The sequence below is a fragment of the Sapajus apella genome, unplaced genomic scaffold, assembly GCF_009761245.1.
Source record: "Sapajus apella isolate SASKATOON/1434 unplaced genomic scaffold, GSC_monkey_1.0 scaffold40, whole genome shotgun sequence".
Taxonomy (NCBI): domain Eukaryota; kingdom Metazoa; phylum Chordata; class Mammalia; order Primates; family Cebidae; genus Sapajus; species Sapajus apella.
Genome location: NW_022436980.1, coordinates 15,047 through 35,387, shown reverse-complemented (window position 1 = coordinate 35,387; position 20,341 = coordinate 15,047). Strand labels below are relative to the sequence as shown.

Below are 20,341 nucleotides of genomic sequence, written 5' to 3'. Positions count from 1 at the left end.
TCTCTATTAAAAAAACAAAAATTAGTTGGGCGTGGTTGCATGCAGCTGTAGTCCCAGCTACTCAGGAGGCTGAGGCAGGAGAATCGCTTAAACCTGGGAGGCAGAGGCTGCAGTGAGTCAAGATCGTACCACTGCACTCCAGCCTGGCAACAGAGCAAGACTCCATCTCAAAAAAAAAAAAAGAATGTGTTGTTGAATTAGTTGTTCAGCTAAAAGCTATGCAGTGTTTGTTCTTCCTTTAGTAATAGTTATTTCTTTAGTGTGTGTTCTTTGCCTGGTGCCCTGCACTTTCTCCCTGCACAACTTAATATTTGGTCAAAAATCCAAGGGGATTCCTGTGCTTATTTCTGGTGCTTCTTTTATGCACACCATTTTTCTCTCCAAATTCCAGCTGCCTCAAAGGCCCAAACTCTAGACTCTGTTTTCTTCATTCAGAGAGAGACACAGTGCTGTGTTTCAGCTACCCTTCCCTGCTACAGATTCTGGAAAGTGCCTCCATTCAGATCCCTGAGAACTTTGTGTGACTCACCTCGTTTCCTTCCCTTCTCAGTGATTATAGTTCTGCCTGGCTTGTTGTCTAACATCTGAGAATTGTTTTTTTCATATAATTTGTCCAGTTTTATAGTTGTGGTAGGAAGTCCACCAAAGTTGTCATTTACAGGTTGAATATCCCTTATGCGAAATGCTTGGGACTGGAAATGTTTTAGATTTAGATTTTTTTTTTTTTTTTTTTTTTTGGATTTTAGAATATTTACTCTATCTTTACCAATTGAACATCTCTAATCCAAAAATCCAAAATCTGAAATGCCCCAGTGAGCATTGACATTTGAGCATCTTGTTGGTGCTCAAAAGTTTTGGATTTTGGAGCATATTGGATTTTGGAATTTTGGATTAGGGATGCTCAACCTGTATTTTAAATTAGTATTTATCTCTATTTTTGAATAGGTTATTAATTTACATGTTGAGAAATCAACATGATATAAAAGATGAGTATTGGGAAGCTTTGCTTCCTTACCTATCATCTACATTATCCTTCCCAACTCTTAGAGGTTACTATGTGTATGAGTTTTTTATATATTTTGACAGTATTTCTTTATGCAGATATAAGCAAATATGGATATATAATTTTTTATTTCCCTATTTTTACACAAAATTAGCATTCTGTCTACACTATTATGTACCTTGCTTTTTTCATGTAATGTTTCTATACTAAAGATTTGTGCTTATCAATAAGGACATTTTAATTAAAAACAGTTTAAACTGTGTGCAGATAGTGTGTGCAGCAATCTGTGGGCGTGTTTGCTGAGTCATGGAGTAAAAACCTGTTTAATTTCTATAGATATTGTTAAATTGCCAACTAATGGGGAGGAGGTTACCATTTCACTTCTCAGTAACAACATATGAATGTGTTTCTTCTCAACCTTGTCACAGAGTGTTGCCCAACTTCTGTATTTTTTGCAATATAGCTGAAGAAAAATTGTTTCTTGCTATAGACTTTTCATTTCTCTTATGAAGTTGAGCATTCTTTAATATATTTAAGGTTCTTTTATTTTTAGTATGTCTGAACTTCTTATTTATAGTTCATCTTATTCTCCACAAGTAAAAACTCTTCTTATGAAATGGCAATGAGTTCTTTGTGATATCAGTTGCAAATATTTTTTTTAATTTTTCTTTGACCCTGCATTTATTTATTTATTTAGAGATGGCATCTTGCTCTGTCGCCCTGGCTGGAGTGCAGTGGTGTGATTTCGGCTCACTGCAACCTCTGTCTCCCGGGTTCAAGCAATTCTGCCTCAGCCTCCCAAGTAGCTAGAACTACAGGCATGCACCACCATGCCTGGCTAATTTTTAAAAAAATATTTTTAGTAGAGACGGGATTTCACCATATTGGCTAGGATGGTCTCGACCTCCTGACCTCATGATCTGCCCACCTCAGCCTCCCAAAGCGCTGGGATTAGAGGGGTAAGCCACCACGCCTGGCGTATTTTTTTAAGTTTGTTTTTGTTTTTTTCATGCATATCTAATCTACCCATTTCTAATCTATAGGTAAATTATTTTAATCCTTTTAATAATTTGCTCAGCTATTGACTACTTGATTTTTTTTTCATTTAATGACTTTGTTATTGTCAGAGCGGGGCACACATTTCTCTCCAGCCCACTTAACATTTGCACACATTGGACACCAGTTTTTTCACACCAGTTTTTTCATTAATTCATTCAACAACCATTTGTTAAAGGCTGATTATATACTAGCAACTGTACAAGGTTTTCTGTAGAAAGAAAATGAAAATTAAGCTTCCTAATGGAAAAAAATGATCTAAGATACAGAGCTGAATTACATCATATTAAGAGGAAGGTTTTAACTTTGACATATGATTTCAAAGTTCTAAGTTAGACCTAAATTTCTGTCATCCTGCTCAATTATATGATATAGAAGTTGGGTTGTGTGATAGAGAACTTTGTACTAGCTTTTCTGAAATCACTTCTACTTCAGGTGGTTTAATACTGGCTGCTGACTACTCTCAGCTTGAACTGAGGATCTTGGCTCATTTATCCCACGATCGTCGTCTCATTCAAGTGTTAAACACTGGAGCTGATGTTTTCAGGAGCATTGCAGCAGAATGGAAGATGATTGAGCCAGAGTCTGTTGGGGATGATCTGAGGCAGCAGGCAAAGCAGGTGATTTTAGTGAACATGCTTAATATAAAGGAGAAGAATTTAGGGACTCAAAAATTTTAAAAACGGTCTCAATTATTTGCAACTGAGAAACCATTTCTCCATCTTTGGATCTTTCAAAGCACATTTCATCTGAGCTTATCTCATGGTATTTGTTTTACTTTCTTTTGTGGAGGCAGTAGAAATAACCAGAAAGACTGAGATCTGAGATCTGAGGCTGCTTTGTGTTAGGAAAACCATATGCATTTAAAGCCATTATATGGCTAGCCACAGTGCCTGGTACTCAGTAGATGTCATGGTGGTGATGATGGTCAGCATGGGTGTGTTCATGCACACCTGCAGGCGTGCGCATATGTATATTTGAGAAACCTCCTTCTAGTCTTCAAGTCTTCTGAGGTAAAGTTCCATATTTTCATTTTTATATTTTCTCCTAGCATCAAGGCATAGCGCTTTGTAAAGAAGGTGGTCTCCAAATGTTTGTTGAAAAAATATTGCTGAGCTGTAGATTATATTGAGTACCTGATAGCTTTTTAGCTCTTGAAGTTATTGGTTAGTTAATCCACTTATGAAACTCCATGCTGCCTTTGTAACTTTGAAATAGATCCATATTAATTTCTACTCTGGATAACTATTAGGCAAAGAGTAAGTCAAAAGGCCACATTTATACCATTCCTTGGCCTGGGTTAACATTGACACTTTCTTACCATATAACTTGTGAGACATCTGATACCATTTGCAAGACAGTAGGATTTCTGGCTGAGGTGAATGTACACCACTGTACGCTGAGATTCTGCTGTTTTTCTTTCACATTTACACTTTTAGTTCCTCACAGCTGTCTTGTTTTGTTTTGTTTTGTTTTGTTTTGTTTTGTGTTTTTTGAGATATGGAGTCTCAATTTGTTGCCCAGGCTGGTCTTGAACTCCTGGCTTCAAGTGATCCTCCTGCCTTGGCCTCCCAAATTGTTGGGATCGCAGGCATGAGCCACTGCACCCAGCTCACAGCTATATGTCTTGACTGGCTCATTGAGCATGGGACATTTCCTCTCACCACCACCTGGTTAACACCAACACTTGTTTCTTCAACTATTTAAAAAGCCAGCTCTGTCTTCTCTATTTAATCCCCAGAGGCGTCCTGCATTTAGCAAGAATCAAACCCTTGGTAAAATAGATAACATTCCCATATTTAATTCTCATAACCCATGAGATAGCATAGCTAATATTATTACTATCACCATTTTATAGAGGAGGAAACTGAAGCACAGAAAGTAATTTGTTTAAGGTCATGCAGCTATAAGTGGTAGAGCCAGAATAAATTCAGAATGCCAGAACTTGGGCACGACTTCTTATCCAACACACTCATCCTCTGGAGACAGCTGCTTCTATTTAATAGACTCACGTGATTTAATAGTGTTTATGCTATACCAGTTTTTGTTTGTATCACCACGTACCAAACCACCTAATCCCTGAGTCTGGCTGAGATCTCAGACAGCACTAAGTAACATGAGTTAAAAAAACAACAGGAGTCACAAGAAAACAAATTGTGGAAAAAAAAAAAAAAAAAAAAAAAAAAAAAAAAAAACCCCTCTCCAAATATATTAAAAAACACAGGGGGGGGGGTGGGTTAGATTTTAGCTATATCATGTTGAAAGTTTATCATGTGGAAAGTTTTTTGGAATTGTGATAATTATTTTAAGCAAATTATATTTTTAGATTTTATTTAATGATATTTATACAGAGCTTGCTTTATGTGAGTTCTGTAAAGTTATAAGTAATAACTCATTTAAACCTAACCATCCCATGATATAGGTATTACTACCTTCATTTTTTAGATGAAGACAGTAAGAGACAAAGAGGTTAGGTGACTTATGCAAGATTATACATTTTGTGAATGGTAGAGCTGGGCTTTGAGCCCCGGCAGTCCTTATGATTAAATCAGACTTTCTTTAATGCCCTATTTATAGATAATTTCCCTTCATTGCTTCCGAAATTTTCTTGAGTTTTTATTTGTATTTAAGTGAAATGAATTCTGCAGTTGTGGCGTTTTAGGTGGCTGTGAGGTAAGAAGGATATTTTTTTCCAATTGAGTCTTCCCCGTCATAAAGTCATGAAGCCTGCTCTTTCTATTTTTAAAGTCTTGTTCAAGGGCAAGGAGAGGGACATTTGTAATGCTTCTCTTCCCTGACTCCTAGGCACTTGAAGTGGAAGTTAGTGAAGTACTGTGAGGAGTAAAAACTTGCTATAAAGACTGCTGGATAAAAGAGAAATAGTCAAACAAACAAACAAAAAAGACATAAAAAATAAATAAAAGAAAAAAAAGGAGAAATAGTCAAAAATAAATTTTTCCTTAGATCACACACACCTATTCATTCATACTCCCTCCTACCTTCCTCTCTCTCTCAAAAAGTAATGCTGAAAGGCAGAAAAGATGTTTGCTGGATATCAGCCTCTGTGGATCTAACTCAGCAAAAGCAATCTAATCATTTTTGACTCACTGTGAAATTAAAAGGTTGCCAAAATTTCAATCCTAATGAACTCTTTTATTTGCATTTGGTGTACTTACAAGCTTTATTTGTTGGATGACTCCCTTTCAGATTTGCTATGGAATCATTTATGGAATGGGAGCTAAGTCTTTGGGAGAGCAGATGGGCATTAAAGAAAATGATGCTGCTTGCTATATTGACTCCTTCAAATCCAGATACACAGGTAATTTATCTTCTAGATAGTATTCTTTTCAACCATCTTACCATATTATATTTTTTAAATTTGTGTTATGGAATTTTCTATTGAAATATCTATTAGAAATTTTCATCAGGCATTGTTGAGGGTAAATAATATTAACCTTGTTATGATCACTTACTAAGTTGTAATAATCTTATTTTGTATTTTTCATTAGAGACAGAATAGTAAAATGTAGTTGATGTATAGCTACTGTGTCATTGTGAACATCCCATAACATCTGGGAGTTGACTTGTGCTTTGGTTTAGATAGCTATAGTTTGAAACAGTAAACTGGAGTATATATACAAGGAATTCTGACAATTGCTAATTAAATATTTGAGGAACTCTGAGAACAATTGCTGTTATAGAGCAGTTTGAGTAGCCTTAAATAATCTTTTTTGCCTGTTTGTCGTGGTATCATTTATATATGATAATAAGATTCATCCTGAAAATGGTATATAGTTCTGTGAATTGTTTTTTCTTTGAAAGACAAGTTTAAGGATGAGAAGTTCTGTGAATTTTGACAAATGAATATGTTCTTAAAATTACACCACAACCAAGATATAGAACCATTACTCTATCCTCCCAAAACGTTCTTTTATACTTTTTTTTAATCAACCCTGTCCCTTACCCCCATCGGTACTGAAGCAAACAATGCAATACCACAAGAAGAAAAAAGCAGATAGATTTAAAAGGAAAAATAAACCTTTTGGTCACATGTGATATGACCTTGTACGTAAAAAATCACATGGCTTCTACAAAAACAATTAGTAGAACAAATAACTAAATTTAGCAAGGTTCAGTCTGTAAAAATAGACTGTATTTCTGTATTCTAGCAACAAATAATTAGCAAATGAAGCATCAAAAGCCATGAAATACTTGGCATAGATTTAGCAGATTGTGTGCAAGACTTATTTATTGAAAACTCCGAAGCAATCCTGAGAGCTGACAAATACTTAAATAAATGTGAGGTATACCGTGTTAATTTATTGAAAAGAGAAACATTGTTATGATGACAGTTCTCTGTAAATTGTTTTGTGGATTCAGTGTGATTCCAATAAAAATTCATTAGGCTTTTGTATAGAATTTGACAAGCTGATTTTAAATTTATATGGCAATTCAAAGAGCCTGAAATAACGAAGATCAGGTTTTGGGAAAAGTACAATGTTAAAGACTTACACTCCCTGATTTCAAAACTTATAAAACCACAATAATCAAGATAGGTATAAGGTAGACAAAGAGAACAATGGAACATAATAGAAGACCCAGAAATAGGCCCATATATACACACACACACACACACACACACACACACACACACACACACACACACACACATATAGTTGATTGATTTTCAACAAAGTTGCCATCGTAATTCAATTGATGAAAGGATGGTCTTTTCAGCAATTGGTGTTAGAACAACCAGACACCAGTACTGGAAAAAAAAATCAACCTCAATATTTGTCTCACATTATATACAAAATTTTACCTCACATCATATACAAAAATTATCTTGATGTGGAATATAGACTCTAAAAGTACATAGCTAAAACTTTAAATGTTCCAGAAGAAAATAAGGGAGAATCCATTGTAACGTTGAGGTGGGCAAAGACTTCTTATTTCATAACATTGGATTAGCCATTAAAGAAAAACACTGGCTTACCACAGAGAGAGAGACTCCATTCATTTGGGAGGAAGTAAGGGTAGAGAATGAGAGTCTGTATCTGGTAAAGCAGAGAATTCTTCCAGATCTTACCCAAGACTGCCAAAGTGGTACCTCTACAGGTCTGCAAGAACCATAGCATTACTGGGTTTAGGTGGCACCCTAATGCAGATACAGCTAAGATAACAACACCCAAGTCTCTTCGAGTGTTTCCAAGAAGGATGGATACAAACAAGCCCAGATTGTGAAGACTACAATAAATATCTAATTCTTCAATGCCCAGGCAAACTTCCACAAGCATCAAGACCATCCAGGAAAACATGACATCACCAAGTAAACTAAGGCACCAGGGACCAGTCATACAGAAATGCAGATATGTGACCTTTGAGACAGAGAATTCAAAATGGCTATGTTGAGGAAAGTCAAAGAAATTCAAGATAACACAGAGAAGGATTTCAGAATTCTGTCAAAAATTTAACAAGTTGAAATAATTAAAAAGAATCAAGCATGGCCAGGTACGGTGGCTGTCACCCATAATCCTAGCACTTTGGGAGGCTAAGTTGGGCAGATCATTGAGGTCAGGATTTTGAGACCAGCCTGGCCAACATGGTGAAACCCTGTCCCTACTAAAAATACAAAAATTAGCTGGGAGTGCTGGCACATGCCTGTAATCCCAGCTACTTGGGAGGCTGTGGGAGGAGAATCACTTGAACCTGGGAGGCGGAGGTTGCAGTGAGCCAACATCATGCAATTGCCCTCCAGCCTGGGGGTCAAGAATGAAACTCCATTTCAAAAGATAAAATAAAAAATAAAAAGAATCAAGCAGAAATTCTGGAGTAGGAAAATGCAGTTGACATACTGAAGAGTACATCATTGTCTCTTACTAGCAGAATTATTCAAGCAGAATTACTGAGTTTGAAGACCGGCTATTTGGAAATTAACAGAAAAGACAAAAGTAAAAAGTATAAAAAAGAGTGAAGCATACCTGCAACATCAGAAAATAGCCTCAAAAGGGCAAATCTAAGAGTTATTGGCCTTAAAGAGGCAGTAGAGAAAGAGACAGGAGTACACAATGTATTCAAAGAGATAATAAAGAACTTTCCAAACCTAGAGAAAGATACCAATATTCAAGTAAAAGAAAGTTATAGAACAGATTTAACTCAAAGAAGACTGCCTCAAGACATTTAATAATCAAACTCCCAAAGGTCAAGGGTAAAGAAAGGATCCTAAAAGCAGCAAGAGAAAATAATAGAATAATAAACAATGGAGCTCCAATATGTCTGGCAGCAGACTTTTAGTGAAAACCTTACAGGCCAGGAGAGAGTGGCATGACATATTTAAAGTGCTGAAGGAAAACAGCTTTTACCCTAGAATAATATATCTGGCAAAAATATTAATATCTTTCAAATATGAAGGAGGAAAAAAAGACTTTCTCAGACAAATGAAAGCTGAGGGATTTCATCAACACCAGAGTTGTCCTACAAGAAATGCCAAAAAGAGTTCTACAATTAGAAAGAAAAGGATGTTAATGAGCAATAACAAATCATCTGAAGGTACAGAACTCACTGATAATAGTAAGAACACAGAAAAACACAGAATATTATAATATTGTAATTTTGATGTGCCAACTATTATCTTAAATGGAAAGACAAAAAGATTAATCAAAAATATCTATAACAGATTTTCAAGTTATAGGCAGTACAATAAGAAATAAATAGAAACAACAAAAAGTTAAAAAGTGGGCCAGGTGCAGTGGGTCACACCTGTAATCCCAGAACTTTGGGAAGCCAAGGCAGGTGGATCACCTGTGAGGTCAGGAGTTCAAGACCAGCCTGGCCAACATAGTGAAACCTTGTCTCTACAAAAAAATACAAAAGTTAGCTGGGCATGATGTCAGGTGCCTGAAATTCCAGCTACTTGGGAGGCTGAGGCGGAAAAATCGCTTGAACCCAGGAGGCGGAGGTTGCAGGGAGCCAAGACTGCACCATTACAGCCTGGGCAACAAAGCAAGACTTTGTCTCAAGTAATAATAATAATAGGTTATAAGACATTATTTTTGCAAGTCTCATGGTAACTAAAATAAAAAACATACAAGATACACAAAAATTAGAAAGCAAGAAATTAAATCATACCACCAGAAAAAAAAATCACCGTTATTAAATGAAAGACAGGAATGAAAGAAAGGAGAAAAAAAAAAAAAAAAACCCAAAACAAGAAAACACCAAAATGTTGTAGTCCTTACCTTTCAGTAATAACACTACATGTAAATGGACTAAACTCTCCAATAAAAAGACCTAGAGTGGCTGCATAGATTTTGGAAAAAAGAAAAACAAGAGCCAATGCTCTGTTGCCTATAAGAAACACACTTCACCTCTAAAGATATAAACTGAAAATGAAGGGATGGAAAAGCAATTCCATGCGAACAGAAACCAAAAAAGATCAAAAGTAGCTATACTTGTGTCAGACAAAATAGATTTCTAGACAAAAATTATGAAAAGAGACAAAGAATGTCATCATATAATGAATAAGGAGTCAAGCAAGAGAATATAAGAATTATATATGTACCCAATATTGGAGCATCTGGACATATAAAGCAAACATCATTAAAGCTAAAGATAAAGAGAGAGATCCTGACAATAATAACTGGAGACTTCAACACCCCACTCTGAGCAGTGGACAGATATTCCAGACAGAAAATCTAAGAAATTGTACTAAATATGCACTATAGACCAAATGGACCTATAGATACTTGTAGAACATTTCATTCAATGGCTACCAAATACACATTCTTCTCTTCAGCACATGGATTATTCTCAAGGATAGACTATATGTTAGATCACAAGTTTTGAAACATTCAAAAAATTAAATTAATATCAGTATCTCCTCTGACCACAATGGAATAAAACTAGAAATCAATAACAAGGAATTTTGGAAACTATACAAACATGGAAATTAAACAATATGCTCATCAGTGACCAGTGAGTCAATTAAAAAGAAGGAAATTTTAAAATTTCTTAATAATGGAAATACAACATACCAGCACCAATGGGATACAGCAAAAGCAGTGCTAAGAAGGAAGTTTATAGCTATAAGTGCCCACATTTAAAAGAAAAGGAGAAAACTTGCAATAAATAACCTAACAATGCATCATAAAGAACTAGAAAAGAGCAAGACAAATCCAAAATTAGTACAGGAAAAGAAATAATAAAGATCAGAGTAGAAATAAAGAATGAAATTGAAACAAAACAATACAAAAGAGCAACAAAACAAATCATTATTGGTTATTGCTTTTCTTTTTTTTGAGATGGAGTTTTTCTCTGTCATCCAGGCTGGCAGACAGTGGTGTGATCTTGGCTCACTGCAACATCTAACTCCTGGGTTCAAGCAATTATCCTGCCTCAGCCTCCCAAGCAGCTGGGATTACAGGTGTACGCCATTATGCCCAGCTAATTTTTGCATTTTTAATAGACACTGAATTTTGCCATGTTGGCCTCCCAACCTCCAGTGATCTGCCCATCTCAGCCTGGGATTACAAGCATCAGCTAAGATGTCAACCACCACCTGTCTGTCCTGTAGACCCTGACTCAATAATGGATGAACGAATGCACTCTCACACCATTACAGTGATACAAGTGGGCAGGGATGGCTGTTGGCTGCTTTCAGAGAGTAAAATTCAACCAATTGACCAAGACCTTCTATCCATCCACAAATTTATTCATAATAGAGGTTCTGAGTCAACATGGTTGTGGATAATTAACATGGTGAAAAGAGTGGTTTTATGAATGATAAAAGCTTTAGGTTCTGGGCCCAGAGTAAACACTAATAACAGGTGATTCCTCTTTGATCTCCCTCTCAGAGGACCATCCAGCCCAAAGTTTACATGAGTAAACAGAGTAGAGACAAAGGGATGTGCGGTAAACAGACTTAAACTGGGAAGGCCTTTGATTGTCTCTCTCTTTCTTATGCTAATGCTAATGACGCGGCTGCCTTCAGCATGCCTCAATAAAACCTCTTGGCCTTCCAAAAGGTTTGAGGTTATAATCTATAACTTTCCCTAATATATTCCTTAATATTTTGCCAGCCACCCTGAGTGAATATCAACAATGAGCCACTGTGCCTGGCCTGAAAATAAGCTGTCGTTTTGTTTTGTTTTGCTTTTGAGACGAAGTCTCACTCTATCGCCCAGGCTGGAGTGCAGTGGCACAATCTTGGCTCACTGCAACTTCCGCCTCCCAGGTTCAGGCAATTCTCCTGCCTCAGCCTCTTGAGTAGCTGGGATTACAGGCATGTGCCACTACACCCAGGTAATCTTTGTATTTTTAGTAGAGACGAGGTTTCACCATGTTGGTCAAGCTGGTCTCAAACTCCTAACCTCGTGATCCACCCGCCTCAGCCTCCCAAAGTGCTGGGATTACAGGCTTGAGCCACTGCACCTGGCCTGGTTTTTGTTTTGTTCTTGTTTTTTTTTTTTTTTTAAGGATAAAATTGACACACCTTTAGCCAGACTAAGAAAAAAGAAGAAGATCAAAATAAAATCCTAAGTGAAAAAGGAGACAGCACAACAAATATCCCAGAAATTCAAAGGATCGTTAGTGGCTACTATGAGCAACAATATGCCAGTAATTTGGAAAATCTAGAAGAAATGGGTAAATTCCTAGACACATAGGAATCCTAGACACATTGAACCAAGAAGAAATCTAAAACTTGAATAGTCTAAGTAATGAGATTCAAGCCATAAATTAAAAGTTTCCCACAAAGAAAAGCCTGGAGCTCAATGGCTTCCCTGCTGAATTCTACCAAAAATTTAAAGAACTAATACCAGTCCTACTCAAACTATTTTGGAAAATAGAAGAGAGCACTTCTAAACTCATTCTATGAGGCCAGTATTACCCTGATCCCAAAACCAGACAAAGACACATCAAAACAAACAAATAAACAAAACCTACCTACAGGCCAATGTTTCTGATGAAAATTTACGCAAACATCCTTAACAAAATAGTAGCAAATGGAATACAACAATATATTAGAAATATCAGTAAATCATGGTAGGGTTTTGGTATGTTTTGCTATATTTAAACCAGTGAATGAAGTGAAGGATAGACTTTGGTTCTAATTAATTATTTCTGTATTTTCTTTGTAGGGATTAATCAATTCATGAGCGAGACAGTGAAGAATTGTAAAAGAGATGGGTTTGTTCAGACCATTTTGGGAAGACGTAGATATTTGCCAGGAATCAAAGACAACAACCCTTATCATAAAGCTCACGTATGTTGAAATTTTTCAGGATTTTTAACTTAATATTTCAATGACATATACTTTTTCAGCAAAGAGGAATACTACTAATGTCCCTTTTAGGGGTTACTGGCATATTAATTGGATCTTCTGTATAGACTAGGTCAACCACTGGTTTCATTACGGACTTCTGAAGTGATGGCACATGCCGGTATTTGCTGAACAGAGTCTGGGGGATTAATGTAAAGATGCACTCACTTAATAATATTTTAAACATGTTTTGTTGCAGTAAAACAGTTATTTATTAGCTTAGGTAATAAGTTGTAAATAAATTAATTTGTAAAAATTTTTTCTTTTTTGATTGCATCATTGACCAAAACTTAATTTTTATATTTGCTAATTATTCTTTGTTTCTGATACCATACACTAATTTGTCATTATCATACCAGATTGCTAACATTCCTCAGAGATTAACCAGTCACTAAATTTTGATTAATTTTTGGTTTATTCTACTTGTTTGCTTATTTTAAAAGCACTATCTGCTCAGGCACAGTGGCTCATGCATGTAATCCCAGCACTTTGGAACGCTAAGGCAAGAGGATTACTTGAGGAGGATTTTGTTTGAGACAAGCTTGGGTAACATAGTGAGACTCCAATATCTACCAAAAATAGAAAATTAGCTGGGTATGGTAGTCTATGCCTGTAGTCTTAGTTACTTGGGTGGCTAAGGTGGGCGGTTTGCTTGAGCCCAGGAATTGGAGGCTGCAGTGAGCCATGACCGAACCACTGTATTCCAGCCTAGGTGGCAGAATGAGACCCTGTGTTTAAAAAAACAAAAAACAAAAAAGCACTATATCACCAGAGATTATTAGGGTATCTCCAAATAGTGAATAAGACTATTTTTAACAGCATTTAAAAGATTTATTGATATCTGCTCAGTCTTTTACTGAATTCATTGGGATTCATGAAAGTATTCTGTGTACTTAAATATTTAAACTTGTAGTATAGTTCAAATTTTCCTATTTTAACTAGATGTTTTTTGCCCTTCACCCATAATTTTGTGTTTTAGTGCTCATTAGATGTTGTATGTAATGAAAATACCCAGCTAAAAAAGAAAGAAAGAAAATACCCAGCTAAACTTCTGTCTGGAGCTCAAAGCCTCCAGAGCATTAATGCTTTTAGAGACCATCGAGGAATAGTTGACTTTTTGTTACCTCTTTACTGTCTAGCCTCCCATATATCCACATGCAGATACCAGATATTTATCAGGCTTTTACTGTATCTCTAAGTGAACTAGTAACTTTAGTTGATGGACTAGGCAACCTAAATTTTAAGTCTTGGAAGAGATAATGCAAACAAAAAAAATATGAAAACATCATTTATATACTTAATTATTTAGGTTTCAGGGAGAAGGAAAGACTTAGATTCTTGGAGGCTATTTAAAGTTTAGGCTCTTGGGAATGAGAAACAGACAATCAGAAAAGGATAACTGAGTGAGAACTGGCTAGAAGCCAAACTAGTAGGAATGGAGAGTTTGAGTTGTCACATAGATAATTTTCTCCTGGATAGATGGAGCCACCTAGAAGCTAGGAGACAAAAAAGCTTCTTTTAAATGACAGAAGGCTTTCAATGGCAGGCTGAGAAATTTGGACTTGATCTAATAAGAATCTAATTATGTTTTTTTTTTTAATCTGCATGATAAAAAATGGAATATATAGTTATTAATGTAAATAAATCACATAAGTTTGTGAGAATTAATATTATTGCACCCGAAGATGTAAGAGAGTAATAAGACTTTTTCATGCCAAATACTTCAGTTCTGATTCATTATGTTGTTGCTGAGGAAAAAAAATTCCAGCCCTCTGAATTAGGAATAAACATAGCCAGGTTATTTTTTGGTTTTTGTTTGTTTTGGTTTTTGCTTTTGTTCAAACTTTTGTTGTAGTGAAAAATACATTCTCACACATAGAGAATGTAGGTTTCACTAAATTATCACAGAGCTACACCTGTGTAACTACCACCCAGGTCAAGAAATAGAATATTATCAGTGTCCCAGAAGCGGCCCTCATGCATCCGCCTAATCACCACCCATCGCCTTCCCAGAAATAGCCACTGTTATAATTCTAACACTACAGTTTTGCTTTGCTAATTTTGAGCTCTAGATACATCATGTATGTATATTTAGTATCTAGCTTCTTTCAAAATTATGTGGGCAAGTCATTCTTATTGTTTCATGTAGGAATAGCTGTATACTCATATGAATATACCATAATTTATCTATTTTTCTGTTGATGAGAACTTGGGTTTTCAGTTTGAAGCTAAGCTATTGTAGCCTTGAACATCCTTGTACAAGGTTCTTGGAGCACATATACATGCATTTATGTTGGTAAAGACACAGTGGTAGGATTGCTGCATATTTTCAAGTTCAGTAGATAAGGCCAAATTGTTTTCTGAGGAGATTATAGCAGTTTGTCCTCCCATCAGAAGAGTATGTGAGTTCTCACTGCTCTGCATTCTTGTCGACACTTGCTATTAAACTAATATAATTTTAGCTATTCTGGTGGGTATAAAGTAGTATTCTATAGTTTTAATTTGTGTTTCCTTGGCTACTACTGAGGTAACCTTACAAATGAGCAAGCTTACAAATGTATATTAACCATTTAGTTATTTTTTCATGGGTAAATACCTATTCTGGTTTTCTTTTTAATTTTTTGTTGAGTTTTCTGCATTTTAAAAAATCAATTTGTAGGAACCTGTTATGGGTTACATTCTCTCTCCCACATTGTGTCCAGCTGTTTCTTCCTCTTATTAGTAATTTTAGATGAGGAAAGAGATTTTTTTTGTTTTATTTTGTTTTTCTTTCTTTCTTTTTTTTTTTTTTTTTTAAAGATGGGGTTTCACCATGATGGCCAGGCTGGTCTTGAACTCCTGATCTCAGGTGATCCACCCATCTCGGCCTCCCAAAGTGCTAGGATTACAGGCGTGAGCCATCTCGCCCGGCCTTTATTTTCTTTTTCTTAAAGACAAGGTCTCACTGTTTCCTAGGCTGGTTTCAAACTCCTGGCCTCAACTGATCCTCTTGCCTTAGCCTCCTGAGGAGCTGAGATTGCAGGCATTTAATATACTTAGCTTAGGTGACAGAACTAGAGAATACCTCTCATGTTTTGACCCCCCTTCCTGGAGTAGACCTTTTTCATTTTCTGAGGCATTTTGGGGCACTGGGAATTATATTCATATATAGATTACTCCTGGATATTAACCCAGACTCCCTCCTCTACTCTTCCAAGATGATTAATTTTAGTAGGCATGGTTCCCTGCTAAAAAGCATTTGATAGCAGTCATTTCAAGGAAGTTGTAACTGAATACCCAGGGATCTAGGATGTGCATTTTCACTAGCAGTTAAGGATTTGCCTCAGCAACCCATGAAAAGCTCTGAATCACATCAGAGGGCTCCAAACCTGCAGGGGCCAAACTCTATATAAGACCAAGGGGCCACTGGTATAGAGGGTATGCTTAGGACATTCCAACCCACATCCCAAAGAATGATACTCTATTTATTTAGGATTAAGATTATTTTGTGGAGTAGATCTTTTAGAATGATGTCTAGAACAGCTAGAGCACCGATGAGCTAAATAAATACATTCTAAGTGCAATGTAGTTTTTGAATCCTAACTGAGTAGTGAAGATTTCTAAACCGAAGCAATCTGATCTTATATTTTTGTCTGCCCTAATGTGGAAACCACAGAATCTAGAGCCCTGGATCATTATAGTTGTTATTCTTAGGATGCAGCCTAATAGTTGGTGTCCTAGGTTCACATCTCAGTCCAGCTTTCCAGTCTGGCTGCAGATGTGAGCACTGATCTGTGGAAGGTATGAAACCATGTTGGCATATCTGGTGGAGCACCTGTTAATTCTTTTTTATAGGCTGAGCGTCAAGCTATCAACACAACAGTCCAAGGATCAGCAGCTGATATTGTCAAAATAGCCACAGTTAACATTCAGAAGCAATTAGAGACCTTCCACTCAACTTTCAAATCCCATGGTCATCGAGAGGGTATGCTCCAAAGTGACCAAACAGGTTTGTTCATAGATGAGGCCTGTGCTGTAACATGGTGAGAATAATTGTATCAGAAATGTAAATGAGAAGTATTTTTTATTTTATTTCTCAACAGTTCTCAAATGTTTTGGTCTCACGTTATACTATTAGAGATTATTAAAAATTTCAAAGAGGTTTTGTTTTTGTGGGTTATGTCTACTATATTTACCATATTATAAATTAAAACAGGCAATTTTAAAACATATTAGCATTTAAAGTAATAACTTATATTTTGATGTGTCACATATTTTTATGAAAATACATCTTTAATGTTTGGCTTAAGAAAACAAAGCTGGCTTTTTGTATCTACTTCTGTATTCAATCTGTTGTAATATCACATGTCTTGTAACCTTCTTTGGGAAACTCTTTGTATAGTCTGGGGTGATACATGTCTCAATTCTGGGAGACTCATGGGTTTCCCAGGATGGGGGAATTTCACTTCTGCACCAGCACAGTTGACCACCTTGCTACACACTTATAAGAAAATGAGACTGAAAAAGGGAAATAACCTGATAGTGTTGTTATGAAAGTAATTTTGACTGCAGATTTGGGGATCCTCTCTGGTCTCCAGACCGTATGTTACAAACATGTTCAATTTTCCTATTTATGACCTTCAGTGTTTTCTGGTCTTAGAATGTACTCTTGATCTCTTTATCACGCATGTTCCTTTGCTGATGTTGTTTGCTTGTTCTTAATTTCATAATATTTTCCTGAGTTCTCAGTTTATTGCTTGGAGAAATTATTTCTTGCACTAACAAGGACAGTGAAATTTTGTTTTTCTCTTCTGTCACATGTCCATATTTCTGCTTTAAATACCATTTCAGGCCGGGCGCGGTGGCTCACGCCTGTAATCCCAGCACTTTGGGAGGCCGAGGCGGGTGGATCACGAGGTCAAGAGATCGAGACCATCCTGGTCAACATGGTGAAACCCCGTCTCTACTAAAAAAAAAAATACAAAAAATTAGCTGGGCATGGTGGTGCGTGCCTGTAATCCCAGCTAATTTTTTGTATTTTTTTTTTTAGTAGAGACGGGGTTTCACCATGTTGACCAGGATGGTCTCGATCTCTTGACCTCGTGATCCACCCGCCTCGGCCTCCCACAGTGCTGGGATTACAGGCTTGAGCCACCGCGCCCGGCCTATTTTGGTTTTTTTAGACAGAGTCTCACTCTGTCACCCAGGCTGGAGCGCAGTGGCATGATCTCAGCTCACTGCAACCTCTGCCTCCCAAGTTCGAGGGATTTTCCTGCCTCAGCTTTCTGAGTAGCTGGGATTACAGGAGTGCGCCACATCTAGCAAATTTCTTAAAAAATATTTTTAGTAGACAGGGGGTTACGCCATGTTGTCCAGACTGTTGTAGAACTCCTGACCTCAAGTGATCCACTTGCCTTGGCCTCCCAAAGTGTTGGAATTACAGACATGAGCCACACCCAGCCAGCAGGCATGTTTTAAATTTTCCTGGGAAGAAATTAAGATTTGGTGCATATAGAGGAAGAAAAAGCTGCTGGAGATGGGGCAGAAAGGTCGTGATCAGTTATTGAGAATGAGATTTGCTATTTCTGGAAGAGACATACATACAGGTTATAGAAAATAATACAGCCAGTTATAGCATGTTCATTTATGCGCAAAAATACATAGACACAAAAGTTTATTTTCTCATTAAATGAGAATGATTAATTTTGTCATCAGTTCCCTCAAAATATCTGAGGCCCCTCGTTCATTTTGAGTGTGGGACGGTGTGTATACACACACACGTACACATTTCTTTTTTTTTTTTTTTTTCCATTTATTTTACTGCATTTTAGGTTTTGGGGTACATGTGAAGAACATGCAAGATTGTTGCATAGGTACAAACGTGGCAGTGTGATTTGCTGCCTTCCTTCCCATCACCTACATCTGGCATTTCTCCCCTTACTATCTCTCCCAAACTCCCCACCACCCACCGTCCCTCCCCTATTTCCCCCCAACTGACCCCAGTGTGTAGTGCTCCCCTCCCTGTGTCCATGTGTTCTCACTGTTCAACACCCACCTATGAGTGAGAACATGCGGTGTTTGATCTTCTCCTCTTCTGTCAGTTTGCTGAGAATGATGGTTTCCAGGTTCATCCATGTCCCTACAAAGGACACAAACTCATCGTTTTTGATGGCTGCATAATATTCCATGGTGTATATGTGCCACATTTGCCCTGTCCAGTCTATCATCGATGGGCATTTGGGTTGGTTCCAGGTCTTTGCTATTGTCAACAGTGCTGCAATGAACATTCGTGTGCACGTGTCCTTATAGTAGAACGATTTATAATCCTTTGGATATATACCCAGTAATGGGATTGCTGGGTCAAATGGAATTTCTATTTCTAGGTCCTTGAGGAATTGCCACACTGTCTTCCACAATGGTTGAACGAATTTACACTCCCACCAACAGTGTAAAAGTGTTCTATTTCTCCACATCCTCTCCAGCATCTGTTGTCTCCAGATTTTTTAATGATCGCCATTCTAACTGGCGTGAGATGGTATCTCAATGTTGTTTTGATTTGCATTTCTCTGATGACCAGTGATGATGAGCATTTTTTCATATGTTTGTTGGCCTCATGTATGTCTTCTTTTGTAAAGTATCTGTTCATATCCTTTGCCCACTTTTGAATGGGCTGCTTTTTCTGTTGTAAATCTGTTTTAGTTCTTTGTAAATTCTGGATATCAGCCCTTTGTCAGATGGGTATATTGCAAAAATTTTTTCCCATTCTGTTGGTTGCTGATTCACTCTAATGACTGTTTCTTGTGCTGTGCAGAAGCTGTGGAGTTTGATTAGGTCCCATTTGTCTATTTTGGCTTTTGTTATCAATGCTTTTGGTGTTTTGGTCATGAAGTCCTTGCCTACACCCGTGTCCTGAATGCTTTTGCCTAGATTTTCTTCTGGGTTTTTATGGTGTTAGGTCTTATGTTTAAGTCTTTAATCCATCTGGAGTTCATTTTAGTGTAAGGTGTCAGGAAGGGGTCCAGTTTCTGCTTTCTGCACAAGGCTAGCCAGTTTTCCCAACACCATTTATTAAACAGGGAATCCTTTCCCCATTGATGGTTTTTGTCTGGTTTGTGAAAGATCAGATGGTTGTAGATATGTTGCGTTGCCTCCAAGACCTCTGTTCTGTTCCATTGGTCTGTATCTCTGTTTTGGTACCAGTACCATGCTGTTTTGATTACTGTAGCCTTGTAGTATAGTTTGAAGTCCAGTAGTGTGATGCCTCCCGCTTTGTTCTTTTTGCTTAGAATTGACTTGGCTATGCGGGCTCTCTTTTGGTTCCATATGAAGTTTAAGGTGGTTTTTTCCAGTTCTGCGAAGAAGGTCATTGGTAGCTTGATGGGGATAGCATTGAATCTGTAAATTACTTTGGGCAGTATGGCCATTTTCACGATATTGATTCCTCCTAACCATGAACATGGAATGTTTCTCCATATGTTTGTGTCCTGTCTTATTTCGCTGAGCAGTGGCTTGTAGTTCTCCTTGAAGAGGTCTTTTACGTTCCTTGTTAGTTGTATTCCTAGGTATTTTATTCTCTTTGTGGCAATTGTGAATGGCAGTTTGTTCTTGATTTGGCTCTCTCTATTGGTGTATAGAAATGCATGTGATTTTTGCACATTGATTTTGTATCCTGAGACTTTGCCGAAGTTGCTTATCAGTTTCAGGAGATTTTGGGCTGAGACGATGGGGTCTTCTAGATATACAATCATGTCGTCTGCAAATAGAGACAATTTGACTTCCTCCTTTCCTATTTGAATACCCTTTATTTCTTTTTTTTGCCCGATTGCTCTGGCTAGAACTCCCAGTACTATATTGAATAGGAGTGGTGAGAGAGGGCATCCTTGTCTAGTGCCAGATTTCAAGGGGAATGCTTCCAGTTTTTGCCCATTCAGTATGATATCGGCTGTTGGTTTGTCGTAAATAGCTTTTATTATTTTGAGATACGT

General features: G+C 37.1%; 1 protein-coding gene across 7 annotated transcripts in view; it reads left to right on the top strand.

Moving 5' to 3' along the window:
• POLQ (DNA polymerase theta) overlaps positions 1 to 20,341 on the top strand; it is a 65,133-nt gene that overhangs the window by 35,027 nt on the left and 9,765 nt on the right. For 6 of the 7 annotated variants that reach the window (XM_032298928.1, XM_032298927.1, XM_032298929.1 and 3 more), the window contains 4 exons: positions 2,495 to 2,679; positions 5,267 to 5,378; positions 12,196 to 12,320; positions 16,212 to 16,365. In XM_032298928.1, the coding sequence (XP_032154819.1) occupies positions 2,495 to 2,679; positions 5,267 to 5,378; positions 12,196 to 12,320; positions 16,212 to 16,365 (576 nt within the window). Of the gene's footprint in view, positions 1 to 2,494; positions 2,680 to 5,266; positions 5,380 to 12,195; positions 12,321 to 16,211; positions 16,366 to 20,341 lie in introns of those variants that run through there. The other variant, XR_004275411.1, reaches the window with a different exon arrangement.